General features: G+C 46.2%; 3 protein-coding genes across 4 annotated transcripts in view; 1 reads left to right on the top strand and 2 right to left on the bottom strand.

Moving 5' to 3' along the window:
• Positions 1 to 11,041, bottom strand: part of ZBTB11 (zinc finger and BTB domain containing 11) — a 32,427-nt gene extending 21,386 nt beyond the window's left edge. The window contains exons 1-4 of the mRNA XM_006271772.4: positions 10,462 to 11,041; positions 3,407 to 3,642; positions 2,306 to 2,537; positions 1,042 to 1,865 (exon numbers count right to left, since the gene is read on the bottom strand). Of these exons, the coding sequence (XP_006271834.1) occupies positions 1,042 to 1,865; positions 2,306 to 2,537; positions 3,407 to 3,642; positions 10,462 to 10,771 (1,602 nt within the window). The 5' untranslated portion in view covers positions 10,772 to 11,041. The remainder of the gene's footprint in view (positions 1 to 1,041; positions 1,866 to 2,305; positions 2,538 to 3,406; positions 3,643 to 10,461) is intronic.
• A 7,679-nt stretch (positions 11,042 to 18,720) lies between these two features.
• RPL24 (ribosomal protein L24) lies at positions 18,721 to 22,764 on the bottom strand. The gene is made up of 6 exons (XM_006271771.4): positions 22,673 to 22,764; positions 22,515 to 22,590; positions 21,889 to 21,999; positions 19,992 to 20,128; positions 19,324 to 19,387; positions 18,721 to 18,853 (listed from the first exon to the last, which is right to left on the bottom strand). Exons 1-6 carry the CDS (start codon positions 22,675 to 22,677, stop codon positions 18,773 to 18,775), a joined length of 474 nt encoding a protein of 157 aa, XP_006271833.1. The 5' UTR covers positions 22,678 to 22,764; the 3' UTR covers positions 18,721 to 18,772.
• The window catches only part of CEP97 (centrosomal protein 97), a 29,431-nt gene continuing 28,188 nt past the window's right edge, over positions 22,732 to 23,974 (top strand). For both annotated transcript variants that reach the window (XM_014599141.3, XM_006271779.4), the window contains exon 1: positions 22,732 to 22,948. In XM_014599141.3, coding sequence (XP_014454627.1) covers positions 22,732 to 22,948 — 217 coding nt within the window. The remainder of the gene's footprint in view (positions 22,949 to 23,974) is intronic.

Raw genomic sequence — 23,974 nt, 5'->3', positions numbered from 1 at the left:
GCTTCACTTTCTCCATCTACAGATGAAGGCACGATACCATCACTTTCCTCCCAGGAGCATTGTAAGGAAAATTCATTAAATGTTTACAAAGCACATATACTGTAGTGATGAGACTTTCACAGATAAACCTCTGTGGTAGTCCCTAATTCTGTTCAATACAGAGTCTGAATTACATTTGGCATATAAGGTCCTATTGTCCAATGATAGGAAATAATGAACAACAGTGAAACTCATCTAACCTATGCAAAGGGGCACAGACCCTCTGGGGAAAAAAGAAACAGACATGTATGTGCTCCTATAGTTAGAAGTGGCCTGCATACAAAATATACATAAGAGGGACTGAATTAATGTAGCCCTGGACATTCATGTTTAAACACAACTTTCCCTGCTGGATGTTCTATTAACAATATCTTGCCTAGTCTATGAAGAAAAAGGACCTAATCTTCAATTTAAAATGCTGCTATAGAGAATACTTTGATTAGGACAAGAGACAAAGATTTTTTGGGAACGTTATCTTTATTGGGCCAACTGTGTAGTTGGGATAAAGTTAGACAAGCTCTTGGCCATCACAGTGCCTTTCCTCAGGTTGATTTACGATCACATTTAAGAAATTTTACAGTGATGCAACCAGTAAGATGTCAAGTCTTCATACACAAAATATGTACTCTGTTTTCAAGTCACATATTGCAGGAATGGTCAGTAAACGAATGGATATCATATATGGCTGCCTCCTCAACACCCATATACATCTGAAAGTATGTCCTTCTCCTCCCCTCCCCACCAGAGACCTCAATTCTACTAGGAAATAAAAAGCCAAAGATTCACTCAAACTGTGTTTAATGTCGGGCATGCAAGAGACACTATATGCTAAAGCAAACAGCAATCTATGATCACTAGGTTTGAAAGAAGTAGGATATTTATTGACTTTGCATGTTTCACTGTTACACATATTGGCACTTATTCTAAACTGCACCTTTTAGCCAGAGAACAAAGGAGAACTCAAAACTAGGATATAGGATTGAACAGTGATATTTAACATACCTGCTGTGTTGGCGATTTGGGTGCTGTCTTCCTGTTCTGTAACTTTTTCTCAATTCCTTTATGCAATCTGATATATCCACCTTCGCTAACAGAACGCTGACGAAGTTTGCTTTTGTATGTATCATCTTGGTTTGAGACTATACTCTCAGGGTGAGGAGCTGGAAGGTCTGAGGCTTTACATGGCTGGCCAGGTTTTGGTTTAAGTATGTCCAGGGAGTTTTCTGACACAATTTCTACATTTGCTTCACTGCTCTCATTTTGATCAGCCCCATTTTCTGTCTGAGAGGGTGTATCCAGGCCCTCCACAGCTGAGGGCTCAGACTGCATGACAGACACAATGTCATTTGGAACGCGCTCTTCCATTTCTAGTTTTATAGCATTTGCAGTAGTTTCACACTGCCCCCCAGTCTCTGAAAGACTAGCAGTTATAGTCTCAGTAGGTTCTACAGTCTGAGAGTCAGACTGCAGTGCCACTACTTCATCTTCTCCAGTACTGGGGGAAGTTCCATTTGTAATTGCTACTTCTTCACTATTTGACATTTCTGTAGGTAAAGGCTGTTCAACACTGTCCATAGGCTGAATCTCAACGTTATTCTGTTGTGTTAAATTCTGCATAGACTCTACTGTGTGAATATCTCCCTTTTGGTACACTGTGATTTGTTTCTCTTCCATCTGTTTGTGCACATTTTCACATATTTCCAAAACCTCTGACATAAAGAGATGTCGGGCTAGCAAGGCAACATCTGCCATGCTACAGAAGTCAAAAGTTAATTCTGAGGTATAAGCAAATTCCAATAAAGGGAGAAAGCTTGACTTGCAAAAGCCTGTATGGAATAATACAAGAAAGATCAGAGGAAACCTGGAAAGAGAGACACAAAAACCCGATCTCCACTATATTATTCTGAAGTAATCCACTGGGAACACCTGTTCATGCCTGATTTGAATGGGTCTGAACTTTAAAGTACAGAGATATTTGCCAAATATCTGATGCTCATTAATTAACATATGATTTTAAATCAGTACCGCACATGTCCAGAAGTTGTTTTCCTATGCAGGAATCAGTGTTATAACTCCACAGTCCATGCTAGGCAGTTCAACAGACTAGACAATTTCAAAGGGAAACCTCTGGCATTAAAACTCTTAACTTAGGAATATTTTTAATAAGTCAAATCAAATCCTTAATCATTCTGAACACAAAAGATCTAAATTCAGTAAGGCTTATATCCCATTTCTTATGTCTATTTTTAAGCTAAAGGCTATTTACCTGAAAGATCCACTACAGCTTCATGACTTGAGACAGCTCCCTTTTCAATGAAGAGCTCCCGGAAGTATTCACTGTTGGCTGCCAAGACAGATTTGTGTGCTTTGTACTCCTCTCCTTCAATCAATAGGGTAACATCACAAAACTGATTGGAAAGCCTCTGCTGGTTCAGTTGGTTCAAGACCGACAGACAGTGTTTTGGAGAAGACTGCTTCACAAGACCTTTACTGTCAACCTATAATAAATAAATCAGCATATTTAGGTTATATCTTCCTAGTCATTCAAGCTGAAGCATAGAAACTTTTTCTGTAAAGAGAGAAGATCAATTTATTGGAAGACAAAAATTAAAAAACTTTTAGCGAGCAGTTTTAATTTGTAAATTCCTCTTCCTTTTAAAGAGCGATGTTGTAGCCGTGATGGTCCAGAAATGATGTACAAGGCAAGGATTTCTTAAGATGATCTATGTGCATAGTCAGTCCAATAAAAGATATCACCCTAAGAAATCCTTTCCTTTTCAAGTTACACACATATACATATGCACACACAAGATATGAACTCAAAGGAGGAGGGGAAAAACCCCACAAAAAATAATATTTAAAAAATATGTCTTTAATACACATATTGACATACAATATCATTTGAGGAGAAATAAAAATAAAGTAGGAAAAGTAAAAAAGGGAAGGACAAATACCTCTATAGCCATTTGATCTAATTTCTAAATGCTGCAATCTTATAGGAAAAGCTTTCTGGATACATATGCTTGTGAACTTCTACCAAGATATTTTAGATAGACAACTACCTCAAAAAAAAAAAAAAAATGGTCAAGTCAAAACTCCTGGAGGATACGGTTGAATATGGATGCAATGTTTGCAATCATTTTTCATGAGCTCCCAGGAGTGTCAAATAGAGAAAAATTATTTCCCATCATAAATTAGGCTCAGTGGTAAGTTTCACAGTGAGTACACCAGTCTCCTGTATTCTGTATACCTGAGCCATTTGCTGAAACTGAATACCCTGGTTTTACTTCACTAGTACGAGCAGTATCAATAAGAATTTGACTATGCAACAAATATCTTAATTCTTTAAACATGCAGCACTACTTACAAACACAAGCTCGTGTTTGGATATTGGCTTCTTTTTCACAGGTTTTGGGGATGCAGCTGGGATCGATGCTGTGTTACTCAATTCATCATCTGTTCCATTACTGTCTTCATAAAATTTTGCATCTAATCCTAGTTCCTCCAGCATTTCAGAAGGATCTGTGAGGGATCTAGAACGATCTAGTTTTTCTTGGCATTTACTACATTCCTTAATGTAGTCTTTAACTTGTTTAAGAATACCTAAGGAAAACCAGCAATGAAAAGTCTGATTAGTTTTCAGTCATTCATTTTACATTAAACAGGTGGTGCTTTTCCTATGGCCCGTAGGCCAGATATTACCTGAAGAGTTGTCATCCAGCCCATGGGGCTTCCCATAGGTCTGCACATTCTGTGGTGGGAATGCAATGGCAACACCAATTGCTGTGACTGTTGGCAATTATCACTGCCACCATTCCCCTGCTACCAGATATCTAGAACCATAGGGAGCCCCACTAACATAATGAGCATAATGGGGCAAAGAATTAACATCTCTGATGCCACCTGTCGGGGTATGCAAAAACAGCCATTGTTGCAGCAGTGGCTGACCATGCTACTGCAATCGGCAAAAGAAGAGATGGCACCGTCCCATGCACTGCAGCTGCCCTGGGTGAGGAGCCCTGCAGGCCAGATGGCATGGCCCCACATGCCAGATCAATCTGGCATGTGGGTTCTGTCTGCAGCCCAGCCATACACCACTCATCTGGCCTGCAGAACAGGATGTTGGGCACTACTGCATGAAACAGAGCAGTGAAAGCATCTATATAATATTATACACTTACTGGAAAAGCTTTCTGGTTTTACCTGGTTCTCTCTTTCTTACTTAGGACATGACTGTCATTATATCTCAGCTATTATGCCCCAAAGTTTATTCTGGATAGAACTAGTAGAAAATTATAAGGTTAAACAATCATCTCAAAAAATTGTGCAGAGTCTTTTACACCAGCCTTACACTTAGTTAACATTCAGTTCAAAAAGATCTCGAAGACCTTACAACTAGCACCACATAAAAAGAACCCTGCATTTGCATTCAGCCTCACTGAAGCTGGTGGGACTTTAAGCCAGGTCCATTTGGTACACATATACATGATACATGTATGCATGGTACATATAACTGTGCTGACTAGGATCCAAGTCATTCCCTATAGTTTGGGTCCAGGCTATTTAAGAGATGCCCCATCTCTAGTACTTTAAACAACTGAACTTGAAATTGTTTTATGGATCCCAACTGACAATCCCTTGATTTAAGAGGTCCTGGGCCTGGTAGCAAAGTGCACTCAATTTACAAAGACTTCAATACAAATTAATTTTCTTTTTGTGCATGTTGACCTTTGTGATAATTCAAAACCTAACAGTTTCTAGAAACTTGGAAAATACAGACTTTAGGCTGACTGGCAGCACTTCATCCCCTTCCAGAACATAAAATGTAGTAACACTGTCCACTTACATGTGTGAGAACAGGAAATACAGATTTCAGTCAAACTCCCACCTAGTCCCACTTGAGCTGGGAACAGTGAAAATGAACTGTAAACATGGCTCACTCAGTCATGTCATAATAAGCACGCACATGAGAAAGACTGAGCAAATATCCCATTTTTATGTGGTGTGCTGTGTCCCACACAATTGTAATCTGACATTAAACTGCCATAGTGACTGTTGCATTACAAGAAGATCTGTTTTGATGGGAACGGGGAGATTATAAATTGCTGGAATGAAACTGCTTTGTAATCTTAAATCTGAATTTTCTCTTATCCACTGTTTAATACAGATACATCCAAGCTCTGCCAGTCAGTCTCAACTTTGTTAACTAAGATTCTGGGTAGTGAACTTCTCTAGCTTTTGCAGAATTTGGGGGAAAGGGAGAGGATGGGGCAACCTGAAGGGGGGAAAAGGTAAGAAGGGAGTTAGCTTGGTTTAAAGGAAGAAATCAAGGTGCATACCTTATACTCCAACCAAATCAGAGATGCGTAAGCTCCATGAGCCACAGCTCACTTCAGGACAAACCAGGGAAAAGACTCATGTCACTGCTCTCAGAACAATTTATAATTTACATTCCCACTATGAGATTTACCTGTTTTTTCACCCCATCTCCTTGGGGGTGAGAGAGGGAAAGGGAATCAAGAGAGACCACCAGCCAAATGGAAAACAAAGTGCGGAGAATATGAACTGTTTACTTGCTCCTTTAACATGAACCAATTCTTGAGGTTTACAAGCAAATAGGGTGCAGGGATGGAGGAGGGTTCAGAAGTATAAGAGAACAGCTTACATGGAGCTGATGAGCCAGCCAGAGGATTACCTCTATGCCTGATATAAATAGTGACCTACTTAAATCGCGAATTCACAATTTTCATGGAAACTGCAAAAAAAAGCAGTCTCCAGAAAAAATGGCATTGGCTGTGATTTCCCATGGAATCAACCCTTACCCCCCTGCCAAATGCTTACCAGAATACAAAGAAAGTGCAGCGATCACTGCAGCCATAGAGCGCGATTTGAGTGAGAGCTACTGAGAAGCTGAGCTGGTGACATAGACTAAGTGAGAGCACCAGTCAGGAAAGAAAAAATGTTTCAGCGCCACTTTTTAAGAAGCTAGATGCAATGCAGCAGTGCTGCAGTCTGAAGATGAGTTAAAAGAAATTAAAAAAAAACAAAATACATTTCAGCTCAGGATCATGTAACACAGTTCCCTGTAGGAACCCTGCATTCAGATGGTGGTAAGTTGTTTTGTTCATCTTGCAACTTGACTTTGAATGACTCTAAAGGAAAAACAGCGCTGATCAGCATTTAGGGTCCAAATAGCGTATAAAGCAAAAGGCTTCCGCAGGGGCTGAAGATCATAGCAAGAAACAAGCAACACTGTCCTTGATGTTTAAAAGAACCACTGAAAGCAGTTTAACAAGAAGAGAAGCTACATTCAAACTAGTGGAGGCATTCATGGCTACCAAACTACCTCTAGACTAGAGCAACTGTTCCCAAACTCTGACAGATTATGCACCACCAATTTAAAATGATATAACTTTAAGTACCACCCGCACATTGTCATATAAAGTAATTATAATAAATCTGTTAATGCATACCACTGACAGGTTGCCTGCAGACCACTGGTGGTACCCATACCACAGACTGGGAACTGATGCTCTAGAGGAAAGTGATAACCTGAAAATAAGGAACTACTTGACTACTTGAACAGCCACATATCAAATGCTGTTAGCTTCCCTTTTGTGAAAAAGCTTCACCAGGATTATCTACCAGGAGTAATTGCTTCGCATGTTCAGTCTACAAAATTTGCACTAGCAGAATATGAATCCTTTTCGAATGAAGCAGAGGAAGCAACAGATGCCCAGGATAACTATGTCGTCCACATTTTATTTGTACCTGGGAACTGGAAAGACTGTGACCTGCCTGTTTTCTGAATAGAGACAGTTCAACTCATGTGTGTAAATTTTTGAGTTGTAGCACAAGTTGTAGTGAAGGTTGTTGTAAACTACGGCTCAGAATTTAACAAGAACTCAGCACTTCTTTCTGATAATGCAATGTATATGTGCAAAGCTTTCTCTGATGTGCTCCATGGAATGACACCCAACGCAATTCAAGTCAACTGCAATGCAGGCACTCTTTCTTCAGTAAGTGACATCTGGCGCACATGTTTTCCTGATGTGGATAGACTAGTTTCCTCTTCTAAAAAAGCATTCAAACATTGTCCAGGCCATAAGCTTCAATACAGGAAGTCTACTGCCAATCAAAGCAGGGACCTAAATGCAACAGTGTCACTTCCATCAGAACCAAGGCTTACAAGGCAGAATTTGTGGTTTAAACACACTTCATTACCATGCAAAGAATATTAAGTTCTACTAGGGGTATAGGTTCTAGTTGTGTTGGTCTAAGGACATAGGCAGACAAGCTTCTTTGGGTAAATTTGATATCTATTATTAGACCAACTAAAATAGTTGAAAAAATTCTTCTTTGCAAGCTTTAAATTCTACTAGCAATTTATGCGCAATGACCCCAGATCACACCCGGAACACAGTGTATGCTTAAACTACGCAATCTCTTAAAACAGGGCAACATTGAAAATCAAGTTAACTTTGCGGCTGAAAATACTACCCAGTTCATGGAGTTTCTAATGTGGTTCCAGCCAGCAGGCTTTGATTCATCAAACACAAGCAGATGGATATGATCAGTTAGGGCCAAGACATGGTATCAGACATCACTTTCAAACTACTGAAGTGAAAACCAGTGGAGACAAGAACAGTTCTAGGCAATAGGTGCAACGTTAAATCAGTATTACAAATTATGATCAGTTGCTATCACCTCAGTTTAGACAACTGGCTGCCTCCTTTTTTAGTGCTGTTAGTATTTTTGACCCAAACCTGGTGCCTTTTCTCAGTTTTGACCCTCAGCTACTTTAATCGATCTCTGGATGGCAAAAAGAACCTGACAACTAATGTGCTGCTTATATGAATTTTGTCAAAGGATGTCAGATGCCTTTGACTGCAAATGAGTTTTGGGATGTGGTTTCTGATCGGTTTCCACATCCCCACAACTTGGCAAAACACTGCCTTATAATTCCAACCAATTTAGTGGATGCTGAATGTGAAATCTCATTGTACAGACACATGTTCACACGGCAGACACACAGGATGTCAGCTGCGACTGCTGGTGGATGCTGCACGCTAGCATTTAGCAACCAACGTAAATGGTTTCTATCAAGGTTAGCATTATGTAGCATTTTTTAACTTTTTGTAGAACACTAATAATAAATTCTGATATCAATTTATATACATATTATGCATATATAATATACATGAATTTAATACTTAGATTTAAGTTTTATTATAATACAGTGATTTATATAATATTTCCATGGAATCTATTTAATTATGCATTTTTTGCCTCTTGGCCAATCAGCAGCAAGGGATGAGGCCACCAGGACCCCTCTGCTAATCAATGGCAAGGGACGGGGCTACCAGGAAATTGACTGTGCACCATGAGCAGGCCATGAAAATCCCTTTTTCTCGCTGCAATTTCAGTAGGCCCCTACTGATAAAGGTTAGGACATTTCAATCATAGATAGTCTGTATAAAACAGTCAGGCTGGGACAGTTCTGCTTTGTATTCCCAAATACATAAATGGTAAAGACATCTCCATGCCACAGGCATGTGGCTAACTTGTCAGTATCCAAGAAGCCCAAAAGGAAATCCCCCTAAGTTGCCACATGCTAGGTGGACCTTTATGCACCACTTCCTGCCACAGAGCAGCACGTTCTCAGTGAATACTCAGATCTACCTTGGCAGCACATTGCTCAAAGTCAGAATACATTGCAGATCTAACTTTAGCAGCAAATAACTTTGGAAATAATGCCTTCCCAAAAGGGAAGAGAATGGCAAATGACCACCATATTGAAACCTGACCACACAACAATGGTTTGGAATGAATCAGTGCAATAACCTGAGCCCCAGATCTGCACTGAGAACAAAAGCCACACAAGCTGGAAGTACCATGAAGCATTAAGAACAAACTGTGGCAAACCAGGTCAGGCCATTGGTCCATGTATAGCCCAGTATCTCATTACTAACTGCAGCAAGAATGAATGCTTACAGCAGTGATTCTCAACCAGGATGATGCAGCACTCTAGGGCAGGGTTGTCAACCAGGGGTATGTGTACCCCTGGGGGTACTTGAGAAGGCTGTAGGGGGTATGTGTGGGCGGCCTGGGATGAAGCACCACCATGCATCATCTTGTGCAGTCGCTGCCTACCCAGTTGGGAGCAGCAGAAAGTTGCATGCAGCAGCTGCTGCTCCACGTTCAGCCACATGCCACCCCCACTGCCCTCCCGCTTGGCTTCCAGCCACTGGGGGTACGCTGACACGAAAAAGGTTGAAAACATCTGCACTAGGGTGCTGGTGAGGAGAGGTGTGAGGACAAGTGTGAGGCTCAAGACTTGTCTCTGCCTGGATGATCTCCCCACTACTATGGCCTGGCCCCTCTGCAAGGAGGCAAGCACTGTAACATGAAATTAATTTCTGAAATGGTGTGCTATACTAGTCATAAACATTCTGGATGGAGGAGCCTTGATTCCAAAAGTTAAGAACCACTGCTTTAGAGGCAGAACAGGGTATATCTCTAAAGCAGTAGTCCTTGGCCTTTTTAATCTCAAAGTCCCCTCCACAACTTTTAGAGTTGAACAGCACCCCCTTTATTATGGCACTTGCATCCCCCCAGGGGCACCAAACAGTGGGAGCAGGGCAGCAGCCAGGTGGGGAGAGCCTGAGTCTGCCCACATCTGCTTATCCCTTTACCCTTCAAAGGCTCTCACGGCACCCCAGCTGAGAGCCACTGATCTAGAGCAATCAACTCATTACCCTCCCTGGCACCCACTGTGCTTGTTTTAGAGACCCCACAAAGCCCCTTAAATTGATGGCAGGACATTGAGGGGAATGCTTTCTCTACCCTTTCAGGAAGGCAGTATTTCAGCAATGCCCTTGATACTCTGCCACCAATTCAAGGGGCATCGTGGCCTATATGACTGCCAAATCAGACTCATTAACCCAACGGAGATCTGCTCCCGCCATCGCCTGATGTCACTCCCAGCATGCAGCCTTGCAGATCGCAATGTGCCCCTCCCACCACTGCACCACTCTCCACCCAGCCCAGAAGAGTATGTCCCACACAGGAGCCAATGCTTGACCCACTCAGAGCCAACTAGAGCACCCCAACATGTGCACGCACTGGAGTGAACAACTGGTCCCCCAACCACTAGCCCTTCACTTCCTTGGAACCACCTGCAGCAGCTCCTGCACATGCACACAGCGCGGGGCAGTGCACCCACAGGGTCTGCTTAACCTCCCTCAGAACTGGAGTAGCCTCGCGTATCCGCACACGGGGAACACGTTCTACAGGGGCCAAAGCTCTACCCACTCAGCGCCCAGTCGTGCAGCCCCGCGCATGCGCCCCCCGCCGCCCCGGCCCCGCCCCCAGCCCCTCGTGTCGGACCCGCGACACCTGCAGGTGCGCCGCGCCCCTCACCTCTCCACCAGTACTGCTGCGAGAGTCCCTGCCAGGTCTGCAGGCGTGTGCGGTGGGCGCCGTCGGGGCCGAGATGGGCGGCGCGGATGAGGTGTTCGCGGCGCTCGGCCTGCAGCACCACCTCGAGCTCGGCGAAGCGCGGCTGATCCCGCCGCCGCCGCTGGTAGTACAGGGTCCCGCCGCGCACCACGTAGCACGCGGCCGCCTTGCGGATCTTGCGCTTAGCGTTGCCCTCCGTGCCCGGCGCGTACGGCTCGCGCTCGTTGGTCAAGTAGCGCAGGATGGCCAAGTAGCTCTCCTCGCTCGCCATGGCGCCGCCCCCGGGCCCCCCCCGCGGGGGAGGGGGCGCTAGCAGCCCCCCGCGGCGGTTGAGTGGTCACGTGGCGGGGGGGCCGCAGGGCCGTTGCCTTGGCCCAGGGCCTCCCCAGGCCCTGGCCACAGGGAGGCGGGCGTGCTGCCACCCTCCTTTCCGAGGCGGCGGGTCCGCAGGGAGCCGGGCCCGGGGGGGAACTGGAGTTGCGCGGCCAGCGGCGTCCAGTGGGAGGGAGAAGCTCGGGCAGCAGCCGCGACGGAGAGACAAAATGGCTGCTGCACAAGCGGAAGTGGCGTCAGTGCCCTCTCGAGCGTGGGGGGGAGTTGCGGAGCGGCCGCCATTTTGGAGTCGGGCGGGGGAGGTCGGCTTGGCGACATCTTGGAGCAGGGCGGTGTTAGGACGCGAGCAGCACCCACGTGCTGTCAGAAACCTACCCCACCTTGGGGCCGAGTCAATCCCTTTATATAGACTAGCTGGAGGTGGGGCGAGCTGCAGCACTGGTGGCACGGAGCATAAAGAGCACATACGGCACGGGACAGGGATGCGAATGCCATGTGTGGGGAGGGCAGAAATTTTCTCCTCTCCTTCTTTGTCATAGGCCAACTCAGGGTTGGGCAGTTACTTGCACTGTTGCCGCCTCTAGATTTTTGGCGTTCTTAAAGTCTATGCTTCGGGAATGTGAAAGACTTCTTTCTTATATATAAAATCAAAGTTTTGCACCCCCCACCTTCCCAGGTGCCACTCGCATCCCTCCCTAGTGCCACCATATATCGATCGATTGATAGATATAGATATCTATATAGTTATATATAGATGTGTGTGTGTGTGAAAGAGTGAAGGTTTTTCATATTTCCAAAGCACGGAAGATCAACACCAAAAAAAATTCCCCATGGCCCCTGGGGCACATGGGGAATTTTGATGAGTTGTCCTAGGCTGGGTTAGCACCCCCATACTATAAATCTAAGTATTAAATTGCAGTAGCAACTCACCAGAACTACCTGTGGGGCTGTGAGCAGGCAGAGAGCAGTGTTCAGGAGTGGGAGGGGTGGGTGAGGCTGGATCATAAGCCTCTGCCCTCTGGAGTGTGGGGGGCATGTGTGTGGAGATGGGGCTGCTTGGACACTAAGGGAGAAGAATCTGTAGTCCTTGTATAGGCCATTGCGAGGGGGTCACTTCCCCCACTTCCTGATATAGAAGAGTCAGCTCTGACTTCAGGGTTTCCAACAAGTTCATTTAATATGAGGCCACATGGTCCCCTACAGTAATAAGAACAAACAAAAGAAACAGTCAAGTATAATATAAACAGACAAGCAAACCATCCTTGTGGCTCCTTTCTCATTAGCTGGGATCAGTCCAAGCTGGCTTCCAGTCAGGTAGATTATTAGCTGGTAAGTACCTGCAGCTAAGTTCTGAGTCTTTAAGGGGCCAAACACTTTGCCCTGGCAAGGCGGTGCAAAGGAGCTGCTATAGTTGCAGGGCTGGTTGACACTGTCAGTCTGGTGTTAGCCTCCCATGTAGCATAAAGCCAAGTTAGTGGGGCATGGTTAGTGACCAAGAACAAAGGGAGCCCCCAGAACATAGTATCAAAGGCTCTTGACTATCCATTGAATTGGAAGGCATTCTTTCCTCTGTCACTATGTATTTGTGTTCGTGGGAAAGGAGCCTCCTAATTAAATATAAGCTCCTGTGTTCTGCATCCTCAAATTCTTTGGAAAGCACAGCCCCACAAGCCTCTCCTAGAGGCAGTCCTCAATAAAAGTTCTTTTGTGAAGTTGGGGCTACACAGAGTGGGGTGAGGAGGGTCACAGCACAGCCATCTGTATCTGAGTCCATTTGGGGTGAGCTGTTTGAGGCCAGCATGCTCTATGGCAGAGGAAGGTGACAGTCTGCATGGAAAGTGTACCCACTCAGCTCAGCTCGGGTAAAATGCTGCCTTTGAAGAGAAACGTAGCTTCCTGGGAAACTATACAGGCCTCGCTTTTTCAGAGTGGGTGGTCCAAAGAGCATTACTTACAATTGGTGCTGTCACATAAATGCAAAAACAAGCATATGAAGGTGTAGCCATTCTATGTATTAAGTCTGCCAAGGATAAATAATGGCTAGGGTACCATACGTCTGGGTTTTCCCAGACCTGACCTCTTTTTGGGTCCTCCGATCTGTCTGGGTGTTTTTTTTAATATGAACAGGTATCTGGGATTTTGGTCAGCCCATCACCAAAGTTTTTCCCAGCACTTCCCTCCTTGCCCTAGCAAGGAGCTTCTTGGAGATAGGGGGAGCGGGTGGTGGGCAATTGGATGTAAGGGGAGCCACATGCGTTCACACGCATTTATGGCCAGCGTGCAGCCAGGCAGGGTGGTAAGAGGAGACCCGGCAGCTGGATGCAGGTAAGTCTGTGGGGATTGGGGCTTGGAGGGCCAGGGCTGGGAACTGTCTGGGGGGCTGTGTGGGGCATGTGTGTGAAGTGGAGTGGGGGCGGGTGCCTGCCAGTGCTGATGGAGGCTGTCTAGGCACTGGGACTGCAGCAGGATAGGGGGGCGGTGGGGAGGCGCCTGCCCTTCTAACAAGGGAAGGGGATATGGGACTCTTTGGGGGCAGCAGGGAGCTGCATGGCCCAGCCAGTGGCACTTGGGCCAGGGTCCTTGCTCGCAGAGGCGGGGGGGCTGGAAGATGACGCAGGGCTAGGAGGCAGCAGGGGCTGGGGGGGCTGTGGCTTGGAAGTGAGAGGCATGTGGGGAGCCAAGGAACTGGGGGTCAGGAGTGCAGGGCACTAGCAGCACCAGGGGGCTGGAGTCGGGAGTGAGGGGCACCAGTATGGCCCAGGGAGGTGGGGTATTGTGGGTTGGGAGTGAGGGGCATTATTTAATGTTATGTGCTGTATACCACTTTAGAGTTTGTGAGTATGGCTACAAATTAAACCTAAGGCTTTCTCTATAGCAGAGTATTTCACGTTTAGGGAAGCACTGGTGTAAATTAAATGTGGCACATCCATCTTAGTTGTTTTAGCTGCTATTTTAACATGCCCTGAATAAGATAAGTACACTAGCTTCTGGACTGTTGTCAAACAGTTCCCAAAACAATTGGTCTAGTGGTTTTTGGAAGCCCAAAAGCACGTGAGGAAAGACTGTTGAAGGACTTGGTGCTTTCTTGAACCAGGTTAAACTCAGCTCCCACCCACCCTTCTTCAGAAGCATAGATTCATAGTTTCATAGTTGGTAGGGTTCGAAGGGACCTGAGCAGATCATCAAGTCCGACTCCCTGCCATGGACAGGAAAGAATGCTGGGGTCAAACGACCCCAGCTAGGTGATTATCTAGCCTCCTTTTGAAGACCCCCAGGGTAGGAGCGAGCATCACTTCCCTTGGAAGTTGGTTCCAGATCCTAGCCACCCTGACTGTGAAGTAGTGCCTCCTGATATCTAGCCTGAATCTACTCTCAACTTATGGTTGTTATTTCTTGTTACTCCTGGTAGGGCTTGGGGGAACAGGGACTCTCCCATTGCCTGCTGGTTTCCCTTGGCCAGTTTATAGACAGCCGCCAGATCTCCTCTCAGTCTTCTCTTGTGGAGGCTGAACAGGTTCAGGTCCCGTAGCCTCTCCTCATAGGGCCTGCTGTGCTGCCCCTGATCATGTGAGTGGCCCTCCTGTGGACCTTCTCGATGCTGTCTACATCCCTCCTGAAGTGCGGCGCCCAGAACTGAACGCAGTACTCCAGCTGGGACCTGACCAATGTCACACAGAGCGGGAGGATCGCCTCCTTGGACCTGCTTATGATGCATCTGTGGATGCATGACAAGGTGTGGTTAGCCTTCCTGTGTCCTCACATTGGCAGCTCATGTTCAACTTGGAATCAATAATGACTCCAAGATCCTTTTCTGCCTCTGTGCTGATGAGAAGGGAGTTCCCCAGCCTGTAGGTATGCTGCTGGTTCTTCTTCCCTAGGTGCAGTACCTTGCACTTGTCAGTATTGAAATCCATCCTGTTCTAATCCGCCCACCCCTGTAACCTGTCCAGATCTAGTTGCAGCCTGTCCCTCCCTTCTAGCATGCTCACCTCTCCCCACATCTTAGTGTCATCTGCAAATTTGAACAAGGTGCTTTTCACCCCCTCATCCAAGTCGCTGATGAAGATGTTGAACAGTGCAGGCCCGAGGACTAAGCCCTGGGGAACCCCACTGCCCACATCCCTCCAGGTTAAAAAAGACCCATCCACCACCACTCTCTGGGTGCGGCCCTTCAGTCAATTTGAGACCCATTTGACTGTGTAGGCATTGGCACCACAGTCGCCTAATTTTTTAATGAGAATGGGGTGAGAGACAGTATCGAAGGCTTTCCTAAAATCCAGAAAGACTACGTCCACCGCAACACCTTCATCCAAGGATTTTGTGACCTGGCCGTAGAAGGCAACCAGGTTGGTGTGACAGGACCTGCTTCTAACGAACCTATGGTGATTGCCCCTAAGCATAATCTCCCCTGCTGGTCCCTCGCAGATGTGCTCCTGGATAATTTTCTCAAAGAGCTTCCCTAGGACTGAGGTAAGTACCTAACAGGCCTCTGCCAAGTCCCTCAGCACTCTGGGTTGGAGATTGTCAGGACCTGATGATTTGAACATGTCTAGTCCCACCAGAAGTTCCCTGACTAGGTCCTCACTGACCCTGTGCCTGGTTGCACCTCCCCTGGGTACGTTTGGAATCCTGGGGGGGTGGGGTGGATGACCCGGTTCCTGCTCAGAAAAATAGATGCTAGGGTCAGAAGGGACCTCAACAGATCATAGAGTCTGAACCCCTGCCTGGGCAAGAAAGAGCGCTGAGGTCAGATGACCCCAACCAGGTGCCTATCCAGCCTTCTCTTAAAGACCCCCAATGTTGGGGAGAGCTCCACCTGCCTTGGAAACCCATTAAGAGTTCTGAAATGGTACACAAGTGAAAGCCAGACCAAGTTAACCTTTATTCATAAAATTGGCCATACATGCCAATCCAGCAAAAGTCAGCTCATTGGATTTTATTCACCAGAGCAAGGGGTGGCAGCGTTTCTGGGCAGTGCCAAGAACACCCACAAGCTCGACTTGCAAGATGGTGTACCAGGGGCAGACGGTGGAGGAGCTGCAAGGGGCCCAATCCTTATTGTGGCAGTGCAGCCCTGGTCTTTTTGTTGCCATCCACCCTGAGGCAGATGTGCCAAGCAAAATTCCATCACATGCCACACACTGGCACCCATGCCAAGGGCTGCCTGCCCTGTGCTAGAGTACAGTTCTAGGTTCTCACTGCAGCTGACTACTGGGGCCAGATCCTTAAAACCTGTGAGCAGAGGCAGCTCTGTAACTACAGAAGGATATGTTCATATTCCAGCACTAATGCTGAGTTAACTGGCATGGTTTTGGTAGTCCACTTTGTTTGTGGAAGCCAGGCATGTTTGGTGCACACTTATAGTGTGACTTTCCATAATCTGTAATACTATGAGTTGCTTCTCAAAGGGGTACATAATGCAGGTGAAAAAACTAAGAGAACTAAAACTTAGTTCATGTATTCATTCAATTTCTCTCACCTCCCTCAGAAAGCAGGATTAATTACAGGAGGGCATCATTTTAGGGAACATTTCAGTAGCTAAATGTAGAGAGGAAAAGTGCACTATGCCACCAAGAATACCACCATTTATCAGTTTTTACTCGCTGAATGTTTTAAAAATAAATATCCCACACACAAATAAGCTTCTAGTATGGAAGAGGGAACCCATTGCACAATGTGTCCTTAATTCTGACTGATCCAGTTCTGAAGCAACTAAAAGATGCTCAAATGCTTTGTGTGCGGGCCAGGAGCGATCCGGGCCCTTTTTTGCACCTCGCGGGCTGTGGCCAGCAGCCCGGGCACGCTGCATTGGAGAAAACAGGTGATGCGCTAGAATTAGTCACGGACGCTTAGTGGTTGATTCAAGATTGCTTACTTACACCGAAGATGGTCGTGGTGTAGGCTGGACAGTTTCCCGGGCACAGCTCCGATTAAATCCTCGTTTGAGGACTACGACAAGCTCGGGTCTCTCCCACGGAGTTGTTGAGGCTCCGTGGATCCTTTTGCGCACAGGGAGAGGGATACGTTGAGGATTGCGAACGGTGACGGGGAGAGGCTAGAGGCTGATCGGACCTCTGTTGCCTGCTTGAAATGTGCTGGGTCCGATAGGCTCCGCAGCGCTTAGAGATCTTCATACAGCATGAAGGTCCCTCCTCCTGGTGTTCGTGGAGTCCTCCAACTTGGGCAGAAACCACTCAAGCTTTTTATACGGCTAGCAAGCCAATCACTAGCCACCACGTGTGAATAATTTCACGCAAGCCAATAATGGGGCTCAAATTATCATACAAATGGTGGGAACTCTTTGCAACGAGCATTTCTTAACTGCAAAGAAGAAATGCACACTGCAAAGAAAGCTACAAATTGGCGGGAAAATAATTCAGTGGCACCAAAGCACACACGAAACAAAAATCACACCCTTGGGTTGTGACACTTTGTAGAGATTAATACATTCTAGTTCTAAGCAAAGGAACATCATTAAAACTTTTTTAATGTAGCAGTTTTCATGTTGAAAGAAATAGGACTCCTCCGTTATGAAGTGGGACTTGGAGAACAAGAGCTTAAGGGTTGTATGCAGGTTTCTAAGTCCTTGTGAATCCATTTGCTACTATAAAATTAAAAGCATCCTGTGCTCTCTTTGAAGTAGATTCAGAAAATAAGGCAACAGCAAACAGCTTGTTAGCATCTACAGTAGCAATATACTTTTTACTGAAAAAAGGCAAAAAAAAATAAATTGTTTTTTAAATGTGTACCTCTACTCTTCCTCTCCTTGTCCAATTGAAAATTAAAAAAAGCCATAATAGTAAAAAATGCACTGTTACATTCTAATGAATATTCAGGACTTTAAGCACAAACTGGATGAAATTTTTGCTTCAGTGGCAACCTCAATTACTGCCTTAGTATAAATATGCCTTTTGATCTTTCTTTATAGCTGCATGGTACATCTTACTGCAGCTATAAGCGGTAGGCAATTACTTGGGCTGGTGGATTTTGGTGAGCTCCTGCAAACCAGGTCAGCATGCCTTCTTCCTCCCCTCACCGCTTACCAAAGCTCTCCAAGTGGCACTGCCCTGGGGCTGGCCAATCCTGGTCCTACCTGGCAATCCTGGTCCTACCCCAGGGTCTCCAGGGAGACCAACCCAGGACCCCTGCAGGGAGGGTACACTGCAGGATGGGTGGGGCCAAGATCTTGGGTCTCACCTTAGTCCAAGTGCATGGTAGAGCTGCAGTCTACCTCTGACATGTCCTAGCCCACAGAACCAGCACCTATTGCAGGTATGAGCAGGCAGCAGGCTGTGACACTGCCTCAGACCAAGATCCTGGCCCCAACTGCCCATACAACTCCTGCTGTGTACTCCATCTCATCTGCCCATCCAGCACCTGTGGCAGTGTGTGGGGCAGACAGGCTGTGGTGCCCAGGCACCAGGGCCAAGTCTGGTGGCAGTGGTGACAGTAGTGGCAGCAGCTGGGAGCTGACACTGCCAGGGCTGCAGGGAAACAGTCTGGCCACCTTGCTGCCCCAAGCCCTGCTGCACACAAGCAGTAGCTGGGCTGGGCAGGGCTGAGGGACTGGCTGCAGGCCAGATAAAATGCCAGCAGACCATAATTTTCCTTACTGCTACTACATACAGGAATCAGACTCTGAACTCTCCCATTGAGAAGCATTTATACTTTGTGCTGTAGTTTTAGTGCCTCAGTTTACTCCTTGGAGAAACTGCTGTAACCCTTAGGCTATCCTTTGTTCTGCAGTGTCTTTATTTCAAAACTTTAGAGAATCTGCTTTGTACAGAGTTTTCTAGCAGTGGCAAGTGGCTTGTTTCTCCTCAAGTTAAGTTCTTGTTGTATTCAACTTTTTCAGCATTCCACATAGTGAACAGAACACTGCACAAGTTATGAAAGTCAGATGTTTATTTAAACACAGCCAACTATTTGTTTGCCAAAATTAGCGCTTTCCACCAACACGGGGAGCAGAAACTTTCACTGGCTTCACAATCTTCTGCTTAGGTGCTGCCTTCGTTGGTGCCTGTTAAGAGAGATTGAAAACAAATGGTAAAATTAGCTGGTAAAATCTCTTGTAGTGTTTCCATTTTAATTCTTCCTTGAGGACATAGAGTGTCCTCATTAGAAGTGAGGCAAGTGTACTCAGATAGTGGTATCGTATGCATAGTGACAAATCTCAGCAAAGCAGGCTGAGGAGGTTTACAGGAAGAGCCCTGCAGTGCTAACCAGCTTAAAGAACAGGCAACCATCAATATGATAGTCATGCTATCAGGAAATGCAATAATTTAGTATTGTTGCAGTCTCTAAAAGTGAAGATTTAAAAGCATCTCTCCCATATCGTAGACTGCCGAAGCCCATGTTTCAGCAAAAGCAGCACGCAATGCACAAGCTCTCAGTCAGGTGTTCCACACAACAGTATTTCTTATGGGCATGTTTCAAGTTACCAGTTTTACATTTTATAAATTTCTACCCTTTTGGCCTAAAAGATATCACCTTTGTAGTAGAGGTTGCAGTTTTCTTGGTTGCCTGCTTAGCCTTCTTGGCTTCCTTGGCAGCCCTGTTTTTAAAAAAAACAAAATGAGTTACAATAACTATTTGCTTCTTCCACCTAATGTTTTCCTTCCATCTCAAAACGAAGTGGACTCTATCTACAACGATACTAAAGAAACAAGAACTGCTTTGAAGGTAGGTAAACCTAAAATTATGATGCATTTGACTTCTGGCCTATAGCTGCATAAGGCATCTTGAGAAAGCTCACTCAGAATCTTAAAAAATACAACAGCTTGTAGTACTCCAAACAATACAAGTGGCATTTCCCCCATCCTAAATTATAACCAGTCATTTTTTTAATATATTTTTTGACCAAATAGCAGTAAAGGCAATTTCTATCTATACTAAAGCAGCATCCCCAAAAACTGGACAGCTATTTTTTTTTAAAGCTCCCATGACTTTGTGTTAACAGTCTTATCTGCTTCATCATTTTAACCCTCAAGCTAGCACTACCTTAAGTATTTTGTCTTCCTTTCCAACTCTACCCTCCCACTAACAAGCCAGGTTGCAAACTGTGACCTCAAGCACAATTTAGAAATCTGTAATGGAAACCAGAATATTTGCTACACTGGAAATACTTGAGATCGCTACAGTTGCCTTCAGCTGCTCACCTAATGGCTTGTTCCCGCTGCGCTTTTCGTACTTCAGGCTTCTGATTTCTCTTGGCCATTATCTCAGCCAAAGATGCACCAGTGATAGCCCTCTGGAACTTGACAGCACGGCGTGTCCGCTTTTTTTGTATCTCTTCCTAAAATGGGAGAGGTGTGAATTGGATAATTAGTGCCACAAGAAGCTGAACAAAGAGCACTGCATTATTTGCATTTGTCTTCAGTGTTGAAGAGTCCCCATTTTCTCCAAAATCCTTAACAGAGTAAGAATCTGTTTTGGCAGATGCTGACCATAATGGCAATCATCTCCACACTACATATACCAAAATCATCAATGCATTATTTATCGTCTATGAAGACAAAGAATAAAGATAAGAGAAATGAGTTAAGTGCAATGAGAATGTAAGAGCATTCCTTATGAGTACCTAAAAACAGGAAATCTATTTGTATAAGTCATTTTGTTCAAAAGGATGCTGTGCAATGAAGTTTCCAATCATGAGAAGTCAAGTTTGACCATCTTCAGAAAATGCTAGCAAACCTTCCTCTTTGATTACTCAAAATGGCACATACTTCAGCTCCCCTCTCCAGGCCCACCTATTTAACCCTGCTTCCAGAAACCACATTTTCAAATTTAACTTTCTATAATCCAAAAAGTATAATGAACTCCATGAGATCCCAAGAAGACTAAAACAGAACATGTTCAGAAACTACTATGATGGGAGAGAGCGAAAACTGTTGCAGTTCTCCACATAGCCTATTCACTTTTTCTTAAAAATAAATAAATAAATAAATAAATCTTAACTATAACACCAAAGAGACTTTTGGGGCTTTATCAAACAAGCTGGCATAGATAACCTAATCACATATGTGTTTCCCTGTTCCAATCAAAACAAGCATCAAAAACCTTGTCAGCTAAAGTTTAAGTAACACCTTTAAAAATTCCTTACTACACAATGGAAAGAGGCAGTTAGCTATGAGGTGAGACAGAAGGCAGGGCAGCTCCTACAGACATGGGGAGCCCGCTCTGACATGCCAGAAATTCAGCACATCAGAGCAGACTTGATTTCGAGTCCGCTGAAGCATGGAAATGAACGCACTCCAGCAGCCTTCAGCATCACATGCATCAGTGACCTGTGTGTCCCAGCAATGAAAGATGGTGGCAGGGCACTTTGAACTAAAGCTCATTGAATGTGTTTTATTTCAAAGGGCCTTGCCACCAATTTTTCAGTGTGGGGACACAAGATGCACACAATACGCGGGCACTTTTAGTTAGTGTGGTACGCTTAAAGTGCCCCAAAACACATATAAAAATTCTTTCAGAGCCATAAGTTTTTGTAGGTGACAATCAACTTTGCCAGATGCCATGACAGCTATCATAGCATGATGGGAACCATAAAAACTACTGGAAACATACTTGAAATTTGATGCTGTAGCAGAGATTCAGGATTTTTATACCCAGCAATCACTTCATAATTAAGTTGGACCTAAAAATCACAGTCCAAGCTTTAAAACAGATACAAGCTACACTTGCTACAAGTGTAACAAAGAATGTACACTCAACTAATCACCTACCAACTAGAGAGGAATATAGAACTCTTCCCTTCATTGCAGTAATCCTTCCGAATAAGAATTAAGTGGCATCACACTGCCCAGCCTTAATGTCAAAGTGTTAGTATTTGACAGAACCAAAAGCCAACAAACAGGAACTATGTACGGCCAGAATCACAAGGATATGAATTTTGTATTGGTAAAAGTGAAGGTCTGTATCACTTAAATGCTACAGCCCACTTCACAATCCAGGAGTTGTCACTTGTTTGCACACCTGTGGCAAATGGGATGATTCACATGCCTCTCTTCAACATTAAAGCATCGTTATTCATAATATATTAAATATACTTACAGACTGTCCTTTCTTGTGTTTGCGTCGATACAGAACAGTCCAGTTGATCTGGCGGGGGTTTCTCTTGGAGAGAAATGCAGACTCGCATTTTGCATTCAGGAACTGGAAAACCTGGAGACATGCACACAAATATACCTATTTTACAATAGGTTTACTCCATTCAAACCATCACAGTTTATATGTTTGTCAAGTTGCTGAGTCCTCCTTAGAATCATAGAAAGTAAGGGTTGAAAGGGACCTCAGGAGGTCCAACCCCTGCTCAAAGCAGGACCATCCCCAACTAGATCATCCCAGCCAAAGCTTTGTCTACTTTGGTCTTAAACACCTCCAAGAATGGAGATTTCACCACCTCTGCATAACCTGCCCCAGTGTTTTACTACCCTCTTTATAAGAAAGTCCTTCCTAACATCTAACCTAAACCTCCCTCCCTGCAACTTGAGACCAGCGGTCCTTGTTCCGTCATCTGCCACCATCTTTGCTGCCCCTGTGTAGGGTTAAAGCCTGCCAGCGTCCCTGGGCTTGTGCATACCTCGGGGCTGTGCTAGGTCTCTACATCACAGCCACCGTCCCCTGCAGCCTCCCCTCCCCCAGGTCCTCTCGGGCCGCACTCCCCAACCCTCGCGCACCTTGCCGTCCGTGCGGGCGTAGCGGCGGCCGTGGCCTGGGTAGATCTTGTAGCCGCTGAAGCTGCACAGCTCGACCCTGCGAGGAGACAAACGCAGTAGGTTAGCGGGGGCGCTTGGGTGGCGGAACCGACCGGGGGGGGGTGTAAAGCAGAGCTCACTTCATGATGGCGGTAGATTCGGCCTGGGCGGCGGCAGCGACTAAGAGGAAGAGAGGATTATGGGAACGCGCCTTTTATATGCGCCACGCGGGGCAGGCCGGGACGAAACTGCGGCGCCCAATGAGGGCGCTCAGCAGGGCGTGGAGGTGGGGCTGCCTCGCTGGAGGAGGCTGCTAATCTGCGCGTGGCCCTGCGTTGCTTGGCGGCGTGTGCAAACGGGCAGCATGGCGGCGGCGAACAGCGAAGAGAGCGGCCCGGTCGCGGGCGCCGAGGAAGGTAGCGGTGGTGCTGGGGGAGGGGGTGCGCCGGTCTCGCAGCGGTTGGCGGGGGGAGAGGCGGTGTGCGCGGGGCACGCTGGGAGCTGTAGTTCGGTCCGCGCGGGGCCGGCGCGCTAGCCTGGTGCTCGCACTACGCTTCCCGACAGCCTTTGCGTTTCTCCCCCCGCGCCCAGGCCTTGCCTGACCTCTCCGTCTCGTCCCGCGCCTGCCCTGCTCTCCCTGCCCAGGTGCAGCGGCAGCTGCTGCGCAGGTTGTTCTGCGGGTTTCAGGGAGCTGCGTCCTTCCTGACCCCCACCTCAGCGCGGCCAGGAAGCGCCCTCTGTTTTTAAGTCCCAGCAGCAGCACGGGCACAGCCCAGTCGTGGCTGGTGCCAGCGTCTGGCTGGGGCTGAGGCTACACCTCTCCATCTCCGTCCCCTGCACTCTCTTCTGTTTGGCCTGATGTCTTGTCAAGCAGTCAGGTCTGGTAACTCATCCTCTTGTCTTCTTCACCAATGTCCCCTTGGCCTGGTGCCCTCAACACACTCCCTCCTGCGTCCTGGCTGAACCCCTCCCTGCCCCTCCACTCCCTCCTTGAGACCCCTGCCTCTCAATCACACAAGGCAGCTGGACGGTAATAGTCTCCAGGCATCACAGAGTTGGCTCCTGTAGGGATGGTTCGGTCCCATGCCAATCCTCCAGTGCCTCTTCAAGGCTTGCTGATGAAGACTGCTGTGCATTAAACAACTTCTCTTACTCTATGCCAATTGTACAGTTGGTGCAGTAAAAGATATGGGGACAGGCCTGCTTTGAGCAGGGGTTTGGATTAGATGACCTCCTGAGGTCCCTTCCAGCCCTCATTTTCTATGATTCTATATTACCCAAAAGAGCTTCACCTCTTTGAGGCTTAAGCTGCAAATGTCGTGTCAGATCTTTTCAGTCCTTCCATTATGCATCACTGAGGCAAGATGGTTTTCTCGGTTTCCGCCCCAGCCCCTCTCACCTTCTTTATATAAACCCCATTTACCAGGGGATCTTTTCCTTGC

The sequence above is a fragment of the Alligator mississippiensis genome, chromosome 1 (genome assembly GCF_030867095.1).
Source record: "Alligator mississippiensis isolate rAllMis1 chromosome 1, rAllMis1, whole genome shotgun sequence".
NCBI lineage: Eukaryota > Metazoa > Chordata > Crocodylia > Alligatoridae > Alligator > Alligator mississippiensis.
Note: the sequence above shows the minus strand (reverse complement) of the source record. Positions and strands in the feature narration are given on the sequence as shown.